The sequence below is a fragment of the Trachemys scripta genome, chromosome 1 (genome assembly GCF_013100865.1).
Source record: "Trachemys scripta elegans isolate TJP31775 chromosome 1, CAS_Tse_1.0, whole genome shotgun sequence".
Taxonomy (NCBI): Eukaryota; Metazoa; Chordata; order Testudines; family Emydidae; genus Trachemys; species Trachemys scripta.
Window position 1 is genome coordinate 23,887,438 of NC_048298.1, and position 18,131 is coordinate 23,905,568.

The 18,131-nt window shown below is 43.5% G+C and overlaps 1 protein-coding gene across 1 annotated transcript in view; it reads right to left on the reverse strand.

Moving 5' to 3' along the window:
• FBXL13 (F-box and leucine rich repeat protein 13) overlaps window positions 1-18,131 on the reverse strand; it is a 177,193-nt gene that overhangs the window by 35,038 nt on the left and 124,024 nt on the right. Inside the window, exons 12-16 of the mRNA XM_034769768.1 lie at window positions 16,163-16,261; window positions 15,251-15,368; window positions 14,921-15,083; window positions 6,639-6,758; window positions 4,908-5,034 (exon numbers count right to left, since the gene is read on the reverse strand). Coding sequence (XP_034625659.1) covers window positions 4,908-5,034; window positions 6,639-6,758; window positions 14,921-15,083; window positions 15,251-15,368; window positions 16,163-16,261 — 627 coding nt within the window. The remainder of the gene's footprint in view (window positions 1-4,907; window positions 5,035-6,638; window positions 6,759-14,920; window positions 15,084-15,250; window positions 15,369-16,162; window positions 16,262-18,131) is intronic.

Here is an 18,131-nt window from a genome sequence, read left to right on the forward strand (position 1 = left end):
TTTCCATTGGCACTCTTCTTTTGTTTTGACTAACTGGCCTAACATCTTGAAAGAAAAGCTTAGAAAGGAAGCTTAGCCTCTTCAAGCACCACATGGCAATAATTCTAAAACTGTCCCAGGCATGGGACAGAGTGGAAATGAATTTGCTATGAGCACTACAATATTCATTACAGTGGGTCCAATGGGGCTCCTGAAATATTCTTCTATAAAAAATGGGTCTTTTGTTAAATCTAATTCCAAGTGTCAGCAAATTTTTCCATACAAGCAACATGTCAAGTGTCCTCTTTATCCAGAATGGCAATTTTTTCTCTCTCAAAATTATGCTCCTAGATCTATATTTAGGCAATGGAAGCTGTTGGGTGTTGCCAGTTTTGAAATCCAGGCAGATCGCTAAATATGGCAGTAGGAGTTTGAATTTAGGCTCCTATTTATGATATCTCAGCCCAGTAATCCAATCAAAAAATTTTCAGAGATTGCATATGATTTTTGACCACTATACAAAATATATTATGTATGTATGCAGTGCAGCAATTCTAACCTCCATCATTAGGACAGCTAATGGCTCAGGCCCCAAATTTAAAACAAAATTATCTTCTGAAGTGCAAATCCATGTTGCATATTAGGCATGTTTCACGCCTACTCAACTCCCTCTGACAGAATACTTGAAGAATATGTAATAGAGATTTGTTGTACAGAGTGCAGAAGAGAATTTGGCCCTCATGGTTTCTCCTAAATAGCACCATTTAATGGTGTTGGATCCATTGGGCTTGAAACCTGATGTTCTTTACTACAGTATTCAAAACTAACTTCTACACAGTATTTAAAAAGTCTACATTAAAAGTGTACATATCTATCTTGTTTGAACTTCATTTATATTACTATAAAAAGTGTATAAAATAAGTTTAAATTAATCCTTCTTTCATCAAAAACTCAAAGCACACACAAATTAAACAAAAAGTTGTTAGATGACTTTTCATATCATGTCTCAAGATGTAAGGATATGATGTATACTTTGGGTTCAGTATATAGCACAGAGAATGACAGTGTAATGGCCACTGCAAGCAGTTAGTTCAGAAATTACTACAATGATGAATGACAAGATGGGTGAGGCAATATATTTTATTAGCCCAACTTCTGTTGGTGAGAGAGACAAACTTTCAAGCTTACACACAGCTCTTCTTCGGGTCTGGGAAAAGTACTCAGTGTCACAGCTAAATACAAGGTGGAACAGAATGTTTAGCATAATGAATACATAGTTCAAGAGACCATTCAAGGTGAAATGGCCCATTGACACCTCTCCAGTCATAGGAGGGAAAGAGGGAGAGTTAAGTAGAGTGTTGTAATAAGCCATAAATCCAGTGTCTCTAGTCAGTCCATGATTTTTAGTATCTAGGAAAGTTATGAATTTAAGCTCCCAGGCTCATCTTTTGAAAGTGTTGTGCAGGTTTCTTTTGAGGATGAGGACTAAGACGTCAGATATAGCATAAACACTTTGTGAAAAGTGTTCACCCACAGACGATATCCATCCTAAACATATTGCCAAACTCACCCACTTCATTCTCAGCCATAACAATTTTAAATCCAATAACAAACATGTTGTCCAAACCATGGGAACAGCCATGGGTACTAGAATGGCTCCCCAATATGGCAACCTCTTCATTGGCCACTATGAAGAAGAACTTCTGGACAAAGGCACCTCAAAACTAATGATATACCTGACATACATTGATGTTATTTTCATCCTCTGGACAGATGACTTAAACTCCCAGAAAGATTTCTACCACAACTTCACCAACCACCACCGCCCATCCACTGAACTCTCTCTAGAACGTTCCCACACTAGCATCCACTTCTACGATGATCAACGCTCTCCCACACCCCACCTTTCAAGATCTATGGATCCTACACATGCCTATCATATAATGTGATGTACCTCATCCATGGCATTCAATGCCCCAGTAGCAACTATCTGGGTGAAACCAGACAATCACTACGCTCTAGAATAAACTCACACAGAAAAATGATAAAAGACAAAAATACTGTATCACCTGTGGGTGAACACTTTTCACAAAGCAATCACTCTATAGCTGACCTCTCAGTCCTCATTCTCCAATGAAACCTGCACAACACCTTCAAAAGACAAGCTTGGGACCTTAAATTCAAAACTTTGCTAGATACTAAAAATCATGGCCTGAATAGAGACACTGGATTTATGGCTTATTACAACAATCTATAACTCATTTAAATCCTCCCTCACCAGCTTTTCTTCTCCTTCCCCTCCCCATGACTGGAGAGGTGTTAACGGGCCACTTCATCTTGAATGGTCCCTTGAAATATGGGTTAACTACTTATGCTAAACATTCTGTTCCACCTTGTATTTAGCCATGACACTCTGAGGGCATATCTTCACTAGCAATGTTAAAGCACTGCTGTGGCTGTGTAGTCATGGCACCAGTGCTGGGAAAGAGCTGTAAAAAAACCCACCCCCATGAGGGGAGCACTCCCTGGCTCCCAGCACTGGTGCACTGTCTACACTGCCACTTTACAGCGCTGAAACTTGCATCGCTCGGGGGGGGGGGGGGGGGGGTTCACACCCGAGTGAGAAAGTTTCAGTACTGTAAAGTGGCAGTATAGACAAGGCCTGAGTACATTTTCCGCACCTCAAGAAGAGGCCTGTGTAAGCTCAAAAGCTTGTGTCTCATCAACAGAAGTTGGTCTAATAAAAGATATTACATCACCCACTTTGTTTCTCTAATATCCTGGGACCAATGCAGCTACAACAACACTGTATACAATGATAAATGGTAAATTTCAGGGTTAACTTATCTGTCTTGTGGGAGGAGGGAAAACTGAATGTCTGAAAAATGTAGTGTCAGCAACAGAGTTTGGATGATTGCCTGCAGCATGGGGCTCTGCTGCACGTAAATGAGAATAAGAAGCAACATACAGTATCTTAACTGTCTGACTGTGGTCAAAAAAGAGGAGAAAATCAAAAGAAAATTCTTACATTATAAAACTTTACAGTTTACAGTTCCAAGAATTCCAAATCTCACACAAAATATACTATAAAAATACCAACAGTGGCTAAATTATATTTTAAATTAAATTAAAACTCCTTGTTTCCCCCCCACCTCTTGTTATTTGGGTTACTCTTTTCTTTTCTAGGCCTCCATCAAGGCTAAGGAGTTTTTAATTGCTTTTGAACAAATACTGCTTTAGAGCCAAACACTGATTTTCTTGCTCACAGGTTTGCATAAACAGGGTCTGAGTCAACACTGAAGAGCATATTCTCCTGTACTAAAACACACAGTAAGGAGTCCAGGGGAAAGAAATTGCTGCAGAGGTTTCTCTCACAGTTTCTTCCAAACTTTTCTATCAGGAGAGTAGGGTTTGGACTCCTATTGAAGGAGCAAATGACCTGGCTCCTAGCACTGTGGATCTTGGAGAATCTGCCAAGAGCCATGAACATCTGTGTGGAAGCCCCACGTGTCTAACTTGGCTCCAAGGCCCTCTATGGTTGTTTCCTGCTCCTGGCAACTTGACATCTTTGAAGCTATCTTGCCAGAGCTTCTTTCAATAGCAGCTATACCTTGGAGCACAATGTAAGGGGGCCTCTCTATTAGAGCTGTTACAAATTCTATCTAAATGTGTTTTCGATAGAAAATGCAGTTTTCATACATTCAAAATTTCCTTTGGAAATTTTTTACTCTAATTTTTTCGATTTTCCCTCAAGCTTAATCAACCTGAGTCAAAACATTTCCATTTGCCAAACCATATTGAAACATTTTGTTTTGGATCAGTTCAACATAAATCTCTGTATGTTTGAGCTGCAGCCAAGCCTCCTGGGAGTTGTAGTTTGCGTGCCTCGTGTCTCCATTCTCCTTCATGGGCTGAGCTCCCTGACTGGACTACATCTCCCATGATGCACCATAGTTTCCCTCTCTGGTTGAACAACCATAGTGCAGCATAGAAATCATCTGATCATGTGTGTCTTGGGAAACACCCCACTCTGGCTGGGAAGCCTGGCAACTTAAGACAAAACATTTTAAGTCAGTTCAACAATCAAAAATGAAATATTTTGATTTGGGAATATCAAAACTTTTCATTTCAATATGCAATGTCAAAGTGAAATGTTCCAAATTGAAATTTTTTGGCAACTTTCCATTCCATGAAAAAATTCAATATTTCAATTTTTTGTCTTGATTCAGGATGAAAAGAATTTTTACAGTATTAGAATTTCCCACAAGATGAAAATTCTGATTTGCAACCAGCTTAATTCTCCCCGGAAAAGGACTATAGAATGAGAAATTCAACCCTGGTCTGTATTACCTTTACAGCAGAATTCCCTCCAGGCCCTGGGCAATGTGTATATTCCTCATCCAGCTCCTGGCCTTCCCCTGGATGCTCCAGGGTCTGAGTCAAAGAGGGATGGGTGCTGAAGGGAGAAGGTCACTGCGCACAGCCCCTTAGTAAGGCAGTATGTAAGGCAGTTTGGGGGCAGGGCACTGAGTTCACAATTATGTGGATTCAATGGCCCAGGATTCCTGCATAGCAGCTGCAAAGAGGCATGGCATGGAACAATGAATGTGGAGGATTTGAATTGCAACTCCATGGCTTGCCTGCAAGTCAGGGGGTTGAATTCCAAACTCCCACAGAGATCCCTTCACAAAGCCCAATTACTACATTGCCCTTTCTTAAGCTAAAACACTACTGCAGTTATGAAACTGTTTTTGAAATGTATCAAATTCATCAGTACAAAATAGTCTACAAAGCTTTACAGAATATTTTAAAGATATGGTAACTTCACTACTTAATATCTCTGTGATTTTTTTTAAATGGGGGTGTGGATTACTAAGGAAAAATATCTAGGTAAGAAACATATTGATTTTCTTTTATGGAGTTTTTACCATATCTGAGACAGTGGTTCCAGAAATATCAATAGATATCAATGAGGTCATGTTTCCCAGTGCCTCAATCCCAGCATCAGTCACGCTTTCACAGTAACGCATATTCAGGTAGGCCAGATTATGGCACCTAAATTAAAACACAGAAATGTGAGCTTTCCACTTCATTATGGAAATGTATTATGTTATGTACATTTTTTGTAATACCATTGGCTAGGATTTTCAAGGTAGCCTAAGAAATCAGGCACCCAGCTCCCACTGAGTTTCAGTAAGATTTGGGGGGGTACATGACTTACTGAAAAATACAAAATTATGTAAGAGCTACAAAAATTAGAAACCAACAAATACTACAACCAAAATATGAAGAACAAACAGCAATCAAACACTACCCAACATCAGAAACTTGGACTGCAATTTATCAGCTTGTAGGACATTGCTTACACGGCCAAGTAAGAAAAAGGGCCCAGTTCTTACTGCCAGGAATAGTGCTCAGTACTATAAGTAGCTATTTTGTCCAATGGGGCTACTCACAGTTCTAAACATTACACAGAGAGTATATTTGAAGGTGAAATCTAATTATAGAACACACTGCCAATTTGGGGCATCTGCCCTGTTTATGACAGTCTGCATTCAAGGTTATGAGCCACTCCAGCCAGTGGCAATAAGATCATGTAATCAAGACATAAGATTATGTAATAATAGCCTCAAAATATCCAAACTCTACAGAATATTTACTGTTCTACATAGTGTAGGTTTTTAATAAAAACATTGATCCAATGAAAAGGTTAAACTACCAACAATATCTGTTTCAAAACATATTTTCTTAAACACTGTAGCCAAGTTTTCCTTATATTTTGAACATCAGAACTACATGTCAGTTCTTTTGGGCCTAGCTCACCCTGATTCTACACTATGGATGAAATCTACTATTTCATGCATGTTTTTTTCTGGAAAAATAATTCTGTACATTTTAAACACATTAAATGACAATAATCCAATAAATCTCTTTTTGAATAAACTATGTTGTACTAGACCCCCTCTTTGGTGGGTAGGTGCATTACAAGAGAGAAAAGTATGAAGAGCTTCTTCCTCGTATACAGTCAGCAGATAGGAACCCTTCTAGTGCTCAAAAGAACAGTAGAGGTACACCCAGCTAGTACCCTAGCCCACACTCCATGGCCTCAAAGGAGTCTTGTCTGCCAGCTAAAAGACACAGGCATACCCCAACATGCTAACATGCATGCTACTGTTAGCAGCAAACACTGGCAAATCATGAACGTTGCTCTTGCTCAGAGGAGTAACTAACAGTGGCCTGCATTATGCCATCTTTTCCTGAAACTGCAAGATGACTTTTTGGTAGATATACAGCCAGCACTCCTCCCTCCTCCTCCTCCTCCTCATTAGTTTGTGCAACCATGGTTATGCATATTTATTGAGTTAAAAAAATGTAGCTTTGAAATGCTTACAATTAAAGACAACTCTGCCACCTGGCAACAAGCTTTTAAGAAGTTTTTTGAATTAGTAGAGATGAACTCTCCATCACAGCGATCATTTTCATAGATTTTGAAGGCCAGAAGGTACCAATAGATTAGTCTGACCTCCTGTATAATACAGGCTACAGAATTTGTGTTGAGCCCTATAATTTGCCAAATTTAATTTTCTAAAGAATAATATTTTAGGAGAATAATTGCTAATTACCACCAGATCAATACTGGTGGCACAATAATACAGTACCTTTGGGCTATTTTCATGAGGGAGGCATCAGTGACATGGATACAGTTAGTCAAGTTCAGTTCTCTTAGCTTTGTCCCTGAAGATCCTTCTAAAAATGATCGTAAACCTGCATCACTGATTCTAAAATATAAATACAAAAACATATTCACACATACATATTTTCATAATGCACATGACTTAATATATAATTTGCATCTGATGACCGGCATTAAAGATAAACAGTGACTGAAACTGATAGTTGCCCAACATCATTTATTTTAGCCAAATTTGAATAAGTAGCCAGAGGAAAAATTTGATAGCTTGGCTTATGAAAAAGAAGCCCTCTAATGGCACAGGTGCAATGGTAGAATATATAAGTGGATACTGCATTACTTATAGCAGCAAAATAGTCCTCCAGGAACAGTCCCACAATGCCACTATTCCAGAAACAATGACCACTCTAAACTTTGCTGCCCTGGTGTCACAAAGACCAGAAATCTGACCCTCTTCGCCCCCCCACCCACTTTGAAAGACCCAAGCATATTTTTGAAGTGCCTCCCTTCTGGCTAGCCCCCATTGCCAAGCACACCTCTGTGACCACATAGTTATGGTTCCCCACAAAACTCCAGCTAAACCTCAAGCTGCTGCCTGATCCAGGAAAGAAGTTCTGAATTTCCTTAGCCTGTGAAGAGAAGGAACATTGCAGCAGCTCCAGTCCCCTGTGCAGTGGCCCCAGCTTGGGCTGCAGCCACATGCTGCCTGCCATCCCGGTGTTCTGGGACTGGGGGGGAGGCTGTGGCTGTGCACTGCCTGCCCTCCTGGCGTTCCGGGACTTGGAGGGGCTGTGGCCAACCACTGCCTGCCCTTCCAGTGCTCTGGAACGGGAGGGGAGCTGCGGCTGCGCCACCAGCGCTCCAGGGTCGAAGCTGCGCTGCCAGCGCTCCAGGGCTGGCGGGGGGGCGCTAGCCTGGGGTGGGGACCGGTGGCTGCAGTGGGGAGGGGCCTCTGGGCTCTGGCGGGGGGGGCATGGAAGGGGCGTGGCCTCGGATGGAAGGGGCAGGTCTGGGAGCTAACCTTCCCCAGTCAATGGTTCATGTGCCACCCTTGCTGGAGGGGAAGGAAATGTGTCAGTTGCACCAAGAGTCAAGGGAGACCAATAAAAAATCGGGCTGGCCCCCATATCTACCACTTCTGTGCAGAGCTGGATGCCATGCTTGATGGGGACACCACCACCATCACCCCAGAAATTACCATGGACACCTCACAAGACCTGAAGGAAGGAACCCCAGCAGTAGCCAGCAATGAAGAACTGGTTGAGGAGGGTGCATGTGAAGGATGGAGACAACACGGAGATTCAGGAGTGTAAGCCAAATCTAACCCAGATGAGCCTGGAGGAAAAACCCACTGCTACCACTTGTTTCATGGCTTAAAAAATAAATTGTTCACCCACCACAAAAATCCTCCTACACACACTCAAAATAGCATCCAAAAGTGCACGGGCAGGGACCAAAGGAATTGCATTTCAAAGAACCTGGTTTATTTTAACAACATGCACTGGCAGTCATATGCAAAAAAGAGAGCAACATAAATAAATGCATTGCAAGCAGAAAAAGAAAAACACTGATACTGAAATCTGAGCATGCAAATAAAACACATAGAAAATTTCAAATAATTCTTGCAAGCAATCCAGGAACTGCTCATTCAAACTACCTGATTTTCTATGGCTAACAGTATACAGGAAACATGTATTTTAAACTTCAAAAAATGCAGAGCTTTGGTTTTCCAATCCAAGAGTCCAAGCCCAAAACAAATTATTTGCATGCTGTAACTGGATCCAGGTGTAGAAAGACAGTTTGTTGCTAGCTCTGGAGAGCTTGGCCTTGAATTGACCTGTAGGGCTAAGCAGCGGCAACCACTCTCCTCCATTTTTGGAGTGTTGTGTTGATCCTGCCACAGATCTCCCTGTTATCATCTGGCACAATCTTGATAAAGTTTTAAAGCAGCTATTTTTAAGTTTTGCCTTGAGATTTCTTGGAAGGGTGGCTTTGGTTCTTCCCTGCTTTAGGAAACTTTCCCATGCCACTCTGCAATGAATTCCAGCAGCACCATCACTGTGAAGAGGCCAGCAGCATAAGGGCCCAGTGGCTTTGTGTTGCCTTGAGCAGTTGCCTTCCCTTGGCCTTTGACTACTTCATGAGTGATTTTTTTCAGCGAGAATCACCATTGCCTGTAATAAATGTTGCAATATTTACTGCACTATCTCTATATTTATTACCAAGGACACAGTAGATCATCCCCCTCTCACTGCTTTGGGGGGGGAGTATATTGTGATAAGTGCCCACAATATACTCACCATACTGGGAGCTGCTGAATTGTCCTAATGCAAGCAGTCTGGAAAGTCTGACCCTGTTCATATTTTTATGAATTTTTTAGGGGAACTTTTTAGGGAATTTTCTCATTTATCTTTTTCTGTAGGCCAAGCCTTTAAATCTAACAATGTCTGTCTGTCTTGTTGTTTATCAGTGACCTTGCCTAAGGTATCCTTGAGAGGCACCCCCACACACACACCTGTTGAAAAGACTAACTTTGATCAAAAGGGAAAAAAAACAGTCAGTGGAGGACATGGTCTCAGATCTCTTCAGGAGCTCCAGGTTCAAGATCCAAAAAACAAGGGAGTATAGAGAAAGCACTTGCTGGAGGAGAGGTAGAAGGACCAGGAGGTGCACAGTGAAGTCTACCAAGACATTATGCAGCTCCTGGGACAGCATATATAGATACAAATCTCCCCAAAACTTGCACCCCAGCAGCCATTGCAATGCTTGGACAATTGTAGGGTTCCAGGGCCTGGCCCATAGGACTCCCCCAGTCTCCCAGCATAGTGTGTCAAACTATCCCTTCCACTCAACCCCAGTGAGTGAACCTACTCTGATAAGTGATTCATACAGGAAAGCTCAGCACCTTTTTTTAAAAAAATGGTTTTAAGTGGGGTTTTGTAGAAGTGTTATGGTTTATAATTGTTCAGTAAAGTTTGGTTTGTGAAAATCAAGATTTATTTTGTCTTATAGGACCCCCATATGACCCACAACCCAGTATCCTCTCTCCAGATTCAAACAGTATATTAACATAAGAACATAAGAATGGCCATACTGGGTCAGACCAAAGGTCCATCTAACCCAGTATCCTGTCTACCGACAGTGGCCAATGCCAGGTGCCCCAGAGGGAGTGAACCCAACAGGCAATGATCAAGTGATCTCTCTCCTGCCATCCATCTCCACCCTCTGACAAACAGAGGCTAGGGACACCATTCCTTACCCATCCTGGCTAATATCCATTAACGGACTTAACCGCCATGAATTTATCCAGTTCTCTTTTAAACGCTGTTATAGTCCTAACCTACACAACCTCCTCAGGCAAGGAGTTCCACAAGTTGACTGTGAACTGTGTGAAGAAGAACTTCCTTTTATTTGTTTTAAACCTGCTGCCCAATACTTTCATTTGGTGGCTCTTAGTTCTTGTATTATGGGAACAAGTAAGTAACTTTTCCTTATCCACTTTCTTCATATCACTCATGATTTTATATACCTCTATCATATCCCCACTTAGTCTCCTCTTTTCCAACCTGAAAAGTCCTAGCCTCTTTAATCTCTCCTCATATGGGACCCGTTCCAAACCCCTAATCATTTTATTTGCCCTTCTCTGAACCTTTTCTAATGCCAGTATATCTTTTTTGAGATGAGGAGACCACATCTGTATGCAGTATTCAAGATGTGGGCGTACCATGGATTTATTCACTTCATTTCTAATTCAGATACAAGCAAACTACAATTTAATCACAAAGTGACACAAATAAACACAAAGCAACATACTGGCTTACTACAGAACACTATCTAAAACGTGCTCTTAAAGCCTCCGTCAACTTTACAGCACTTTGGTGTGCTCTTGTAATTGCCCCTGGGTTTGGATGTTCAAAATCAGACAGATTTTCCAGTTCCCCTCCTCCATCTTGTTGGTAACGTTTCCCCATTTGCCTCACAAATATGACGTGAGTCACACACCATGCAGCAATAACAGGAATATTTGGCTTGCTGAGATCCAGTAGTCATGAGACAACTCCACCATCCTTTCAATCTACCGGATGCACATTCAACAATCATCTTGCACCCAGCTCAGAGGATAGTTATATCTTTTCTTACTGTTGTCCAGGAGCCCAACATGTGGTTTCATAAGCCATAGATTGGGACCCCCAAAGAATCACAGTTGGGATTGCAATCACACCACTGTGAATGCGCTGGTCCAGGAAAAATCTCTATGAATGCAACTTGTCATCAAAGTCGTGTGTTCCTGAAAATGCAAGTATCATGCACCTTGCCAGACAGCCCAACGTTAATGTCAGTGAAACATCCTCAGGGATCTACCAGTATCTGCATAACCTGGAAAAGTATTCCTTTCTGTTTGTATATTCAGAAGCAAGACAGAATCAGGATATGTCTCTCATATTGCAGTTTGGGAAGCCCATAGCATTGAATCCATCTATTATTCACTGCATATTGCCCAGAGTCACAATCTTGTGTAGCAGGACATGTTTAATGGTATTCCACACCTGGATGAGAACAGCCCCTACTGCAGACTTCCTAACATGGAATTGATTGTCTATAAATGGATAGCAATCCAGTATTGTTAGCTTCCACAGCATGATTGCCACCTGTTTCCCCACTATCAAAGCAGCTCTCATTTTGGTGTCTCTGTGCTGGAGGACTGGGACAAGTTCTGCACACAATTCCAAAAATGTGGCCTTCTGCATTACAAACTTCCACAGGTATCTCAGATTTGCATCACAATGTGATCCCTCAATTCAATGCTCATTTCACAGGCCCGGAAGCACTACTCCACCATGTGCAGCTGGTGAATGTCTGCTGTATCTGGCGATTTTCATTCCCTGTCTGCAGCATCCACTCCTGCTCAAATTTCTCATTTTCACGACTGCATGCCTGGCCACTGTAGTAGTTCTGAGGTGCTGCAAATACAGAAGAATCAGGCCCAGGTGCCCTATCACTACAACAGAAACAAGAACTCCAGCATTCTGTTCACCATCTATGCTTCTGCCAGTGAGATGACAGAGAGATCGAAAATCGGTGCAAATAATTGTGGGAATTTTAAAAAATACAGCACAAAAATATGAGATTATGGGATGGAGACTGGAGTAGAGCAAATTGTGGGAACTTGAATCTAAGCTCCCATATGATTTCTTGACATGAATGTTGACATCCCACAATGCACATCCTAAATGTTCCATAAGGCAGTGTGCTAGATCATGCAGTGCACACTGGGAAACCTACCCACAGCAATGTGTGTCTTGCCAATACAACTTCTCAAAGTGTAGACAGGCAGCACCAGCAAAATGTGCACACACAGCAGCAACGTTACAATGGCAACAGCTCTATGTAGGTAAAAATGTTACTGGTAAATCCTTCTAGTGTAGATGTGATCTAAGTGTTAAGCAAATTCAGGCAGCTGTCTCCACCACCATAATGTCATGCCACTTCAGTGGTACATCTCAACACAAGATAAATTATATTTACATGCATTGTTATCACATTGTGATGCAGCATCAACAAGCCCCAAAGTGATTTAATTGCTTGTGAATCATCATCATGTTCCCATTATGCCTCTGGCGTTTAGGGCAGCGATAAAGCTCCTCCACTCCAGTCTGTTTCTGGCAAGTCTTTCAATAGTTCCCCAGCTGTGACCCAGGTTTTTCAGCTCGGTTTCCACAGCTGTTTGCCATATTGTTTTCAGGTGGCTTCATTTTCGCTTGCCTTCAGGTGTCCATCTTATTGTTATTCTGTTGATGGAATCAGTTTCCATCTGAACCACATGGCCAATCCATCTCCAACGCCTCCTGGCAATGATGGTGCTCGGATCCTCTTGGCTGCACTGTGTCAATATATCTTGGTTTGAGATTGTTCTGGGCCAAAAGATACGGAGGATTTTTCTGAGGCAGGTTGTATGGAATAAAGACAGTTTGGACACGTCATACTTTCTCATTCCCCAGCATTCTGCACTATAAAGAATTGTTGAAAGTACGCAACTCTGATAAATCTTGAGTTTGGTTTTGGCATTGTACTTTGATGATTTCTAGACTGTATTTAAGCTCCTGAAGATATTCCTGGTTTTTCAGATTCTGTTCTGGATGTCCTGGCTTATTCCACCATCCTGCCTGATGGTGCTGCCCAAGTATGTGAACATTTCTACATTGGTGAGAACATGATCCTCTATCCGTACTGGTGATGGTGAGGCAACATTAAAGGTCATGATATCTGTCTTATTGTGGTTGATTTTGTCCTCTGGTGTCCATACCTTGTCATGGCAGGACAGCTTGTGTGCTCTAACGATCCCCCGAGTCTCTGTCGGCAGGGGCTTTTTGCTCCTGGCAGGTTCAACCATGCTGGACTGGCCTGTGGGGGAGGGGACAGAAAAAACAGACACTCTGGTCCTCCAGGCTGGGGGGTAGGCACAGGGCTAACAACCCTGTCCCCTAAAAAAACAAAATATGTTATGGAAACAGCGGTGGAGAAATCGACCATTACTGTGTGTGATGGCCTTCAGGCAGGGGTGAAAGTAAGGTGGTACGGGCCGGTACGGTGTACTGGTAAAAGGTGGCTGCTTTAACGTCGCTGCCCCTTTTGCTCTCCCCCATTGACAGCCCTGCTGGGTTCCTACCAGCAGGGCTGCCAATGGGGGGGGCACAAAAGGGGCAGCGACGACCCGGCAGGGCCACCGATGGGGTACGCAAAAGGGGCAGTGACGTTGAAGTGCTGCCGCAGCAGTGCTTTAACATCACTGCCCCTTTTGTCCCTCCCTCCCTCCCCAGCCGCCGACAGGGGATGGGGAGGTAAAAAGTAGCTGCCCCAGGGCTGTGATTTAAAAGGGCCTCGGGCTCCGACCACCGCTGCCACTACTGCGGCAGCGCCGGCTAGAGCCCCGGGCCCTTTAATCGCCTCTGGAGCCCCGGGCGGCACGGGCCAGGGAGCTCAGATGGACTGGGTGGGGGACGCTGACCTCCAGCCCCGCCCCTTCCACCCGAGGCCCTGCCCATTCTGGGGGGGGAGGGAGGGGAACAGAGCAGTCCCATACTGGAAAGAGCTCCATTTTACTTTCACCCCTGCCTTCAGGAGTCAATGACCCATATAATTGCCAGTGGTGAAAGCCGAAAGGAAGCCACTGGCATGAAGACTGACGCGCTCAACACCAAAACGAAAACCAAACTTGTTTTTCGGAACGTACAGACAATGTACAAAATAGGGAAGCTAGCTCAGGTCACAGGAGAGATGAGATGCTACAGCTTACACATCCTGGGTGTCAGCGAGAGCAGATGGATGGGATCAGGAAGATTAACAACAACCTCGGGAGAAACTTTACTGTATTCTGGATGGGATGATGGACAACACCATGAGAGTGTTGCCATCCTTTTGCTTGTGAATGTAGCCCCCTTAAAATGAGGATGACCCTAGAAATCTCAAGATAAGTAAGCAACCCAGTTGCATGGCACTATTTAATGGGCCACTGCCAAGATTTAAATAATTTTTTGCGCTCATCCCTCTTGACACATCCACTCCACCACAAAACCTAGAATGGGGACAGTTTTGGGGTTCTTTTGTGCTGTTCTGGAGCATGGGCCAGGATCTGGCCCATAATCTATTTGTTATTTGGCTTTGTTTCTAATGACGTAATACAAACTTACATTTGAAAACAGATTTTACATCAAATCTATATTTCTGCAGTAATGCAACTTGTTGCTTTTATGCTGATAACTGTGAAAAAGAAGGTAGTTTTGTTTATGTCCTAGTACTTCCCAGTCCGAATACATTACCTCCATCTTCAAGAAGCTAATAAAACATCCTTAAACTCTAATTGCCCTGTCCCACTGTACATTCTATTCTGTTTCGTACTATCCTCACTATGGCCTGAATCCAGCAAAGCACTTAAGTACATGCCTGGGACTACTCATGTACTTAAGAGTTACACGCATGCTTAATGCTTTGCTAGATTTGGGTATTAATGAGTATTTATATCCAATGTATTTTTCAAAACATGCTACAGGAACAAAATGTATTTGCATTTGGTACGTATTTGGTATATTTGGAACAAAAGTATACCAAATATGCAATATTTGTAAAATAAATTAATTATATATTTATTAGCACAGTCAGAGCATTTAAATCTGAAAGCAATTCACCTTAAGAGGAATATAAATCATTTAACTAAAATAAATAGATCACAGAAAACTGGATGTAATTTATTACCTTACACAGTCTGCTAAATTCAATACAAGAATATACTTCAACGGAGAAATTGTCTTAAGACTGACATCTGTAATCTTCTGGCAATCAGCCATATAAATGTGCTTGATTTGTGGGCAAGATTTGCTCATCAACTTGAAACTTAGATCAGTAATCCGGTTATTTCCTGTTGAAATACATGAAGGCATAAATCACAGATTAGCCATGCATTAAGGGCTTGATCCAAATCCCCACTGAAATTAATTGAAATGTTCCTACTGTTTTCAAATGAGCCAGATCAGATTCTAAAAGCATAAATTAATAATTCTGCTGAAATACTGTGAAGTCACTGACCTTCAATTCTGACCTTGACAAGTTTACATTCAGTAAGGGCTTTAAAAGCTACATCAGAAAGATGTGGAGAGTCCAGAAAAACAACAGACATAATCTGTTGGCATTTTTCAACTAAAGCCTTTAAAGAAAACAAAAAAAGATGGTGAAACAGAACATCCCCCATCTGTGGTATGTTACATAGCCAAAAGCTAACTAATATTTTGTTAATTGATCTAATAATAACCATTGTGTTTTCTTCCATTATAGTTATAACCCAATTTTAATACTAAACTTTTAAACTGTGACCAATGGTACAGATAATGAACTTAAAATCTTGTATTTTTTATTATAATTTGAAACATAAGCGGGGAAAAAATCAGTGACCCAAGGTATGCTGGGGGTCAGAAATGCAAGAGTATGCATCTAATATAACAATTAGATTTGCAGAAGCTTGAAATTTTTTTACCATATCTGTGGCCCTATTGTGCCTTCGATTTTAATGCAGAACTCTTCATTAAAGTCAACAGGAAGTTCTCTGCAAAAATCAGTGGCACAATATTGGCCTGATATTCTATACTAATGGCCAGCTAAACTTTGATTTAAATACAAAATAAAGCCAAATAAGTCTTATTTATATGTTAGGAGATTATGCTTTGATTGTGCCAATGCACAGGTGGGAAAAGATGGCACAACTGTTGAAACTTTCTGAGAGTAATCAAGAGTTAAAAGGAATTGTAAATCTAGTCTGGAATAAAATTGATCAATTTGTTTGGTGATGTTTTAAAAAATATATTCTTGTTAAAAGTGTTTAAAGGGTGAAATTCTCCTATTAGATTGCATGTGCACAACTTCCTTTGAAGTCACTGTGAAAAGTACACACGTATTCAATGGCAGAATTTTCCCCTAAATGCAAGATTGTTTTCAGTTTCTTACTTGAATACATTTGTCTGTCAGAGTTGGCATATCATTGATTACCAAGTGCTTAATCCCACTGCAGCTGTTAGCAATATATCTGAAGCCATCAACAGAGATCTGATTTAAAAAAAAGAAATCGGGTTTTATAAAGCATTTACATCTTGCAGGAAACAGAACAAAGAAAAAATGGTTACTAACCTTTCTGTAATTGTTGTTCTTTAAAATGTGTTGTACATGTCCATTCCAATGTAGGTGTATGCGCACTTGCTGGAATTTTTTCCCTAGTGGTATCCATCGGGTCGGCTCCGACACCCTCTGGTGCTGTGCTTATTGCGCTGGTATAAAGGGCCCTGCCAACCCTGTTCCCCTTCAGTTTCTTCTTACCGACTGACTCAAATAAAAAGGGATGGAGGGTGGGTTTTGGCATGGACATGTGCAACACATCTCGAAGAACAGCTAAAGAAAGGTTAGTAACTGTTTTTTCTTCCTCAAGTGGTTGCACATGTCCATTCCAATGTAGGTGACTCACAAACATTTGTACAGGAGGTGGGCTTGGAGTTCAAAGACAGACTGGCTATAAGTCTGTGTGGCTGAAATTGGCATCATCTCTAGCTTGCTGGGTGATGGCATAGTGCAGGGGTGGCAAAACTTACTGACCTTCCAAGCCGCATATGACAATCTTCAGAAGTTCGAGAGCTGGGCGCACCTTCCAGGGCTCGGGGCTTCTGCCCTGCGGCAGGGTGGTGGGGCTAGGGGCTTCAGCTGGCACTTCCCCTGGGCCTGAAGCCCTGAGACCCAGCAGGCACCTCCCATGGGGCTGAAGCCCTTAGACCAGGGGTCGGCAAACTTCTTGGCCTGAGGGCCACATCTGGGTGGGGAAATTGCATGCAGGGCCATGGATGTAGGGCTGGGGCAGGGGGTTGGGTTGCGGGAGGGAGTACGGGATGTGGGAGGGGGTGCGGTGTGCAGGAAGAAGCTCATGGCAAGGGTTTGGGGTACAGGAGGGGGCTCAGGGCAGGGGTGCACGAGGGGTGCGGAGTGTGGCAGGGGGCTCAGGGCACGGGGTTGGGGTGCAGGAGAGGTGCAGGGTGCGGCAGGGGGCTCAGGGCAGGGGATTGGAGGCTCAGGGCAGGGGATTGAGGTGCAGGAGGGGGTGCAGAGTGTGGGAGGGGGCTTGGGGCAGGGGGTTGGGGTGTGGCGGGGGCTCAAGGCAGGGGGTTAGGGGGCTCAGGGCAGGGGGTTGGGGTGCAGGGGGCAGGAGGGGCTCGGGGTGCAGGCTCCGGCCTGGCGCCGCTTACTTGGAGTGGCTCTGGGGTGGCAGCAGCGCGCAGCGGGGCTAAGGCAGGCTCCCAGCCTGCTCTGGCCCTGCGCCGCTCCCAGAAGTGGCCAGCACGTCTGGCAGTGGCTCCTGGGGGTGGGGTGGGGCAGGGGGCTCTGCCACGCACTGCCCTCACCTGTGGGTACCATCCCCAAAGCTCCCATTGGCCACGGTTCCCCATTCCCGGCCAATGGGAACTGTGGGGGGTGGGTGCCTGCAAGCGGGGGTAGCGCACAGAGCCCTCTGCCCCCCACCCCCAAAGGCCGCAGGGACGTGGTGCTGGATTGAAAGCTCTGACAGGCCGGATCTGGCCCGCGGGCCATAGTTTGCCCTCCCCTGCCCTAGACCCCTCTCCCTGCTGGAAGCCCCTAGCCACACCATCCTGCTGCAGAGCAGAATCCCCGAGTCTCCCCCTCCGCCTCCCGTCACAATCTGGTAGGTGGAGAACGAGGAGGAGTTCTGGGGAGTTCCACGAGCCACACTTTAACTGTAAAAGAGTCGCATTTGGCTTACGAGCTGCCGTTTGGCCACCCCGGCATAGTGCATTGAGAATGTGTGCACCGATGACCAGGTCGCTGCTCTGCAGATGTCCTGAATAGGGACTTGCACTAGGAAGGTGGCTGAGGAGGCCTGCAATCTTGTGGAATGAGCAGCCAGGTTAGCTGGAGG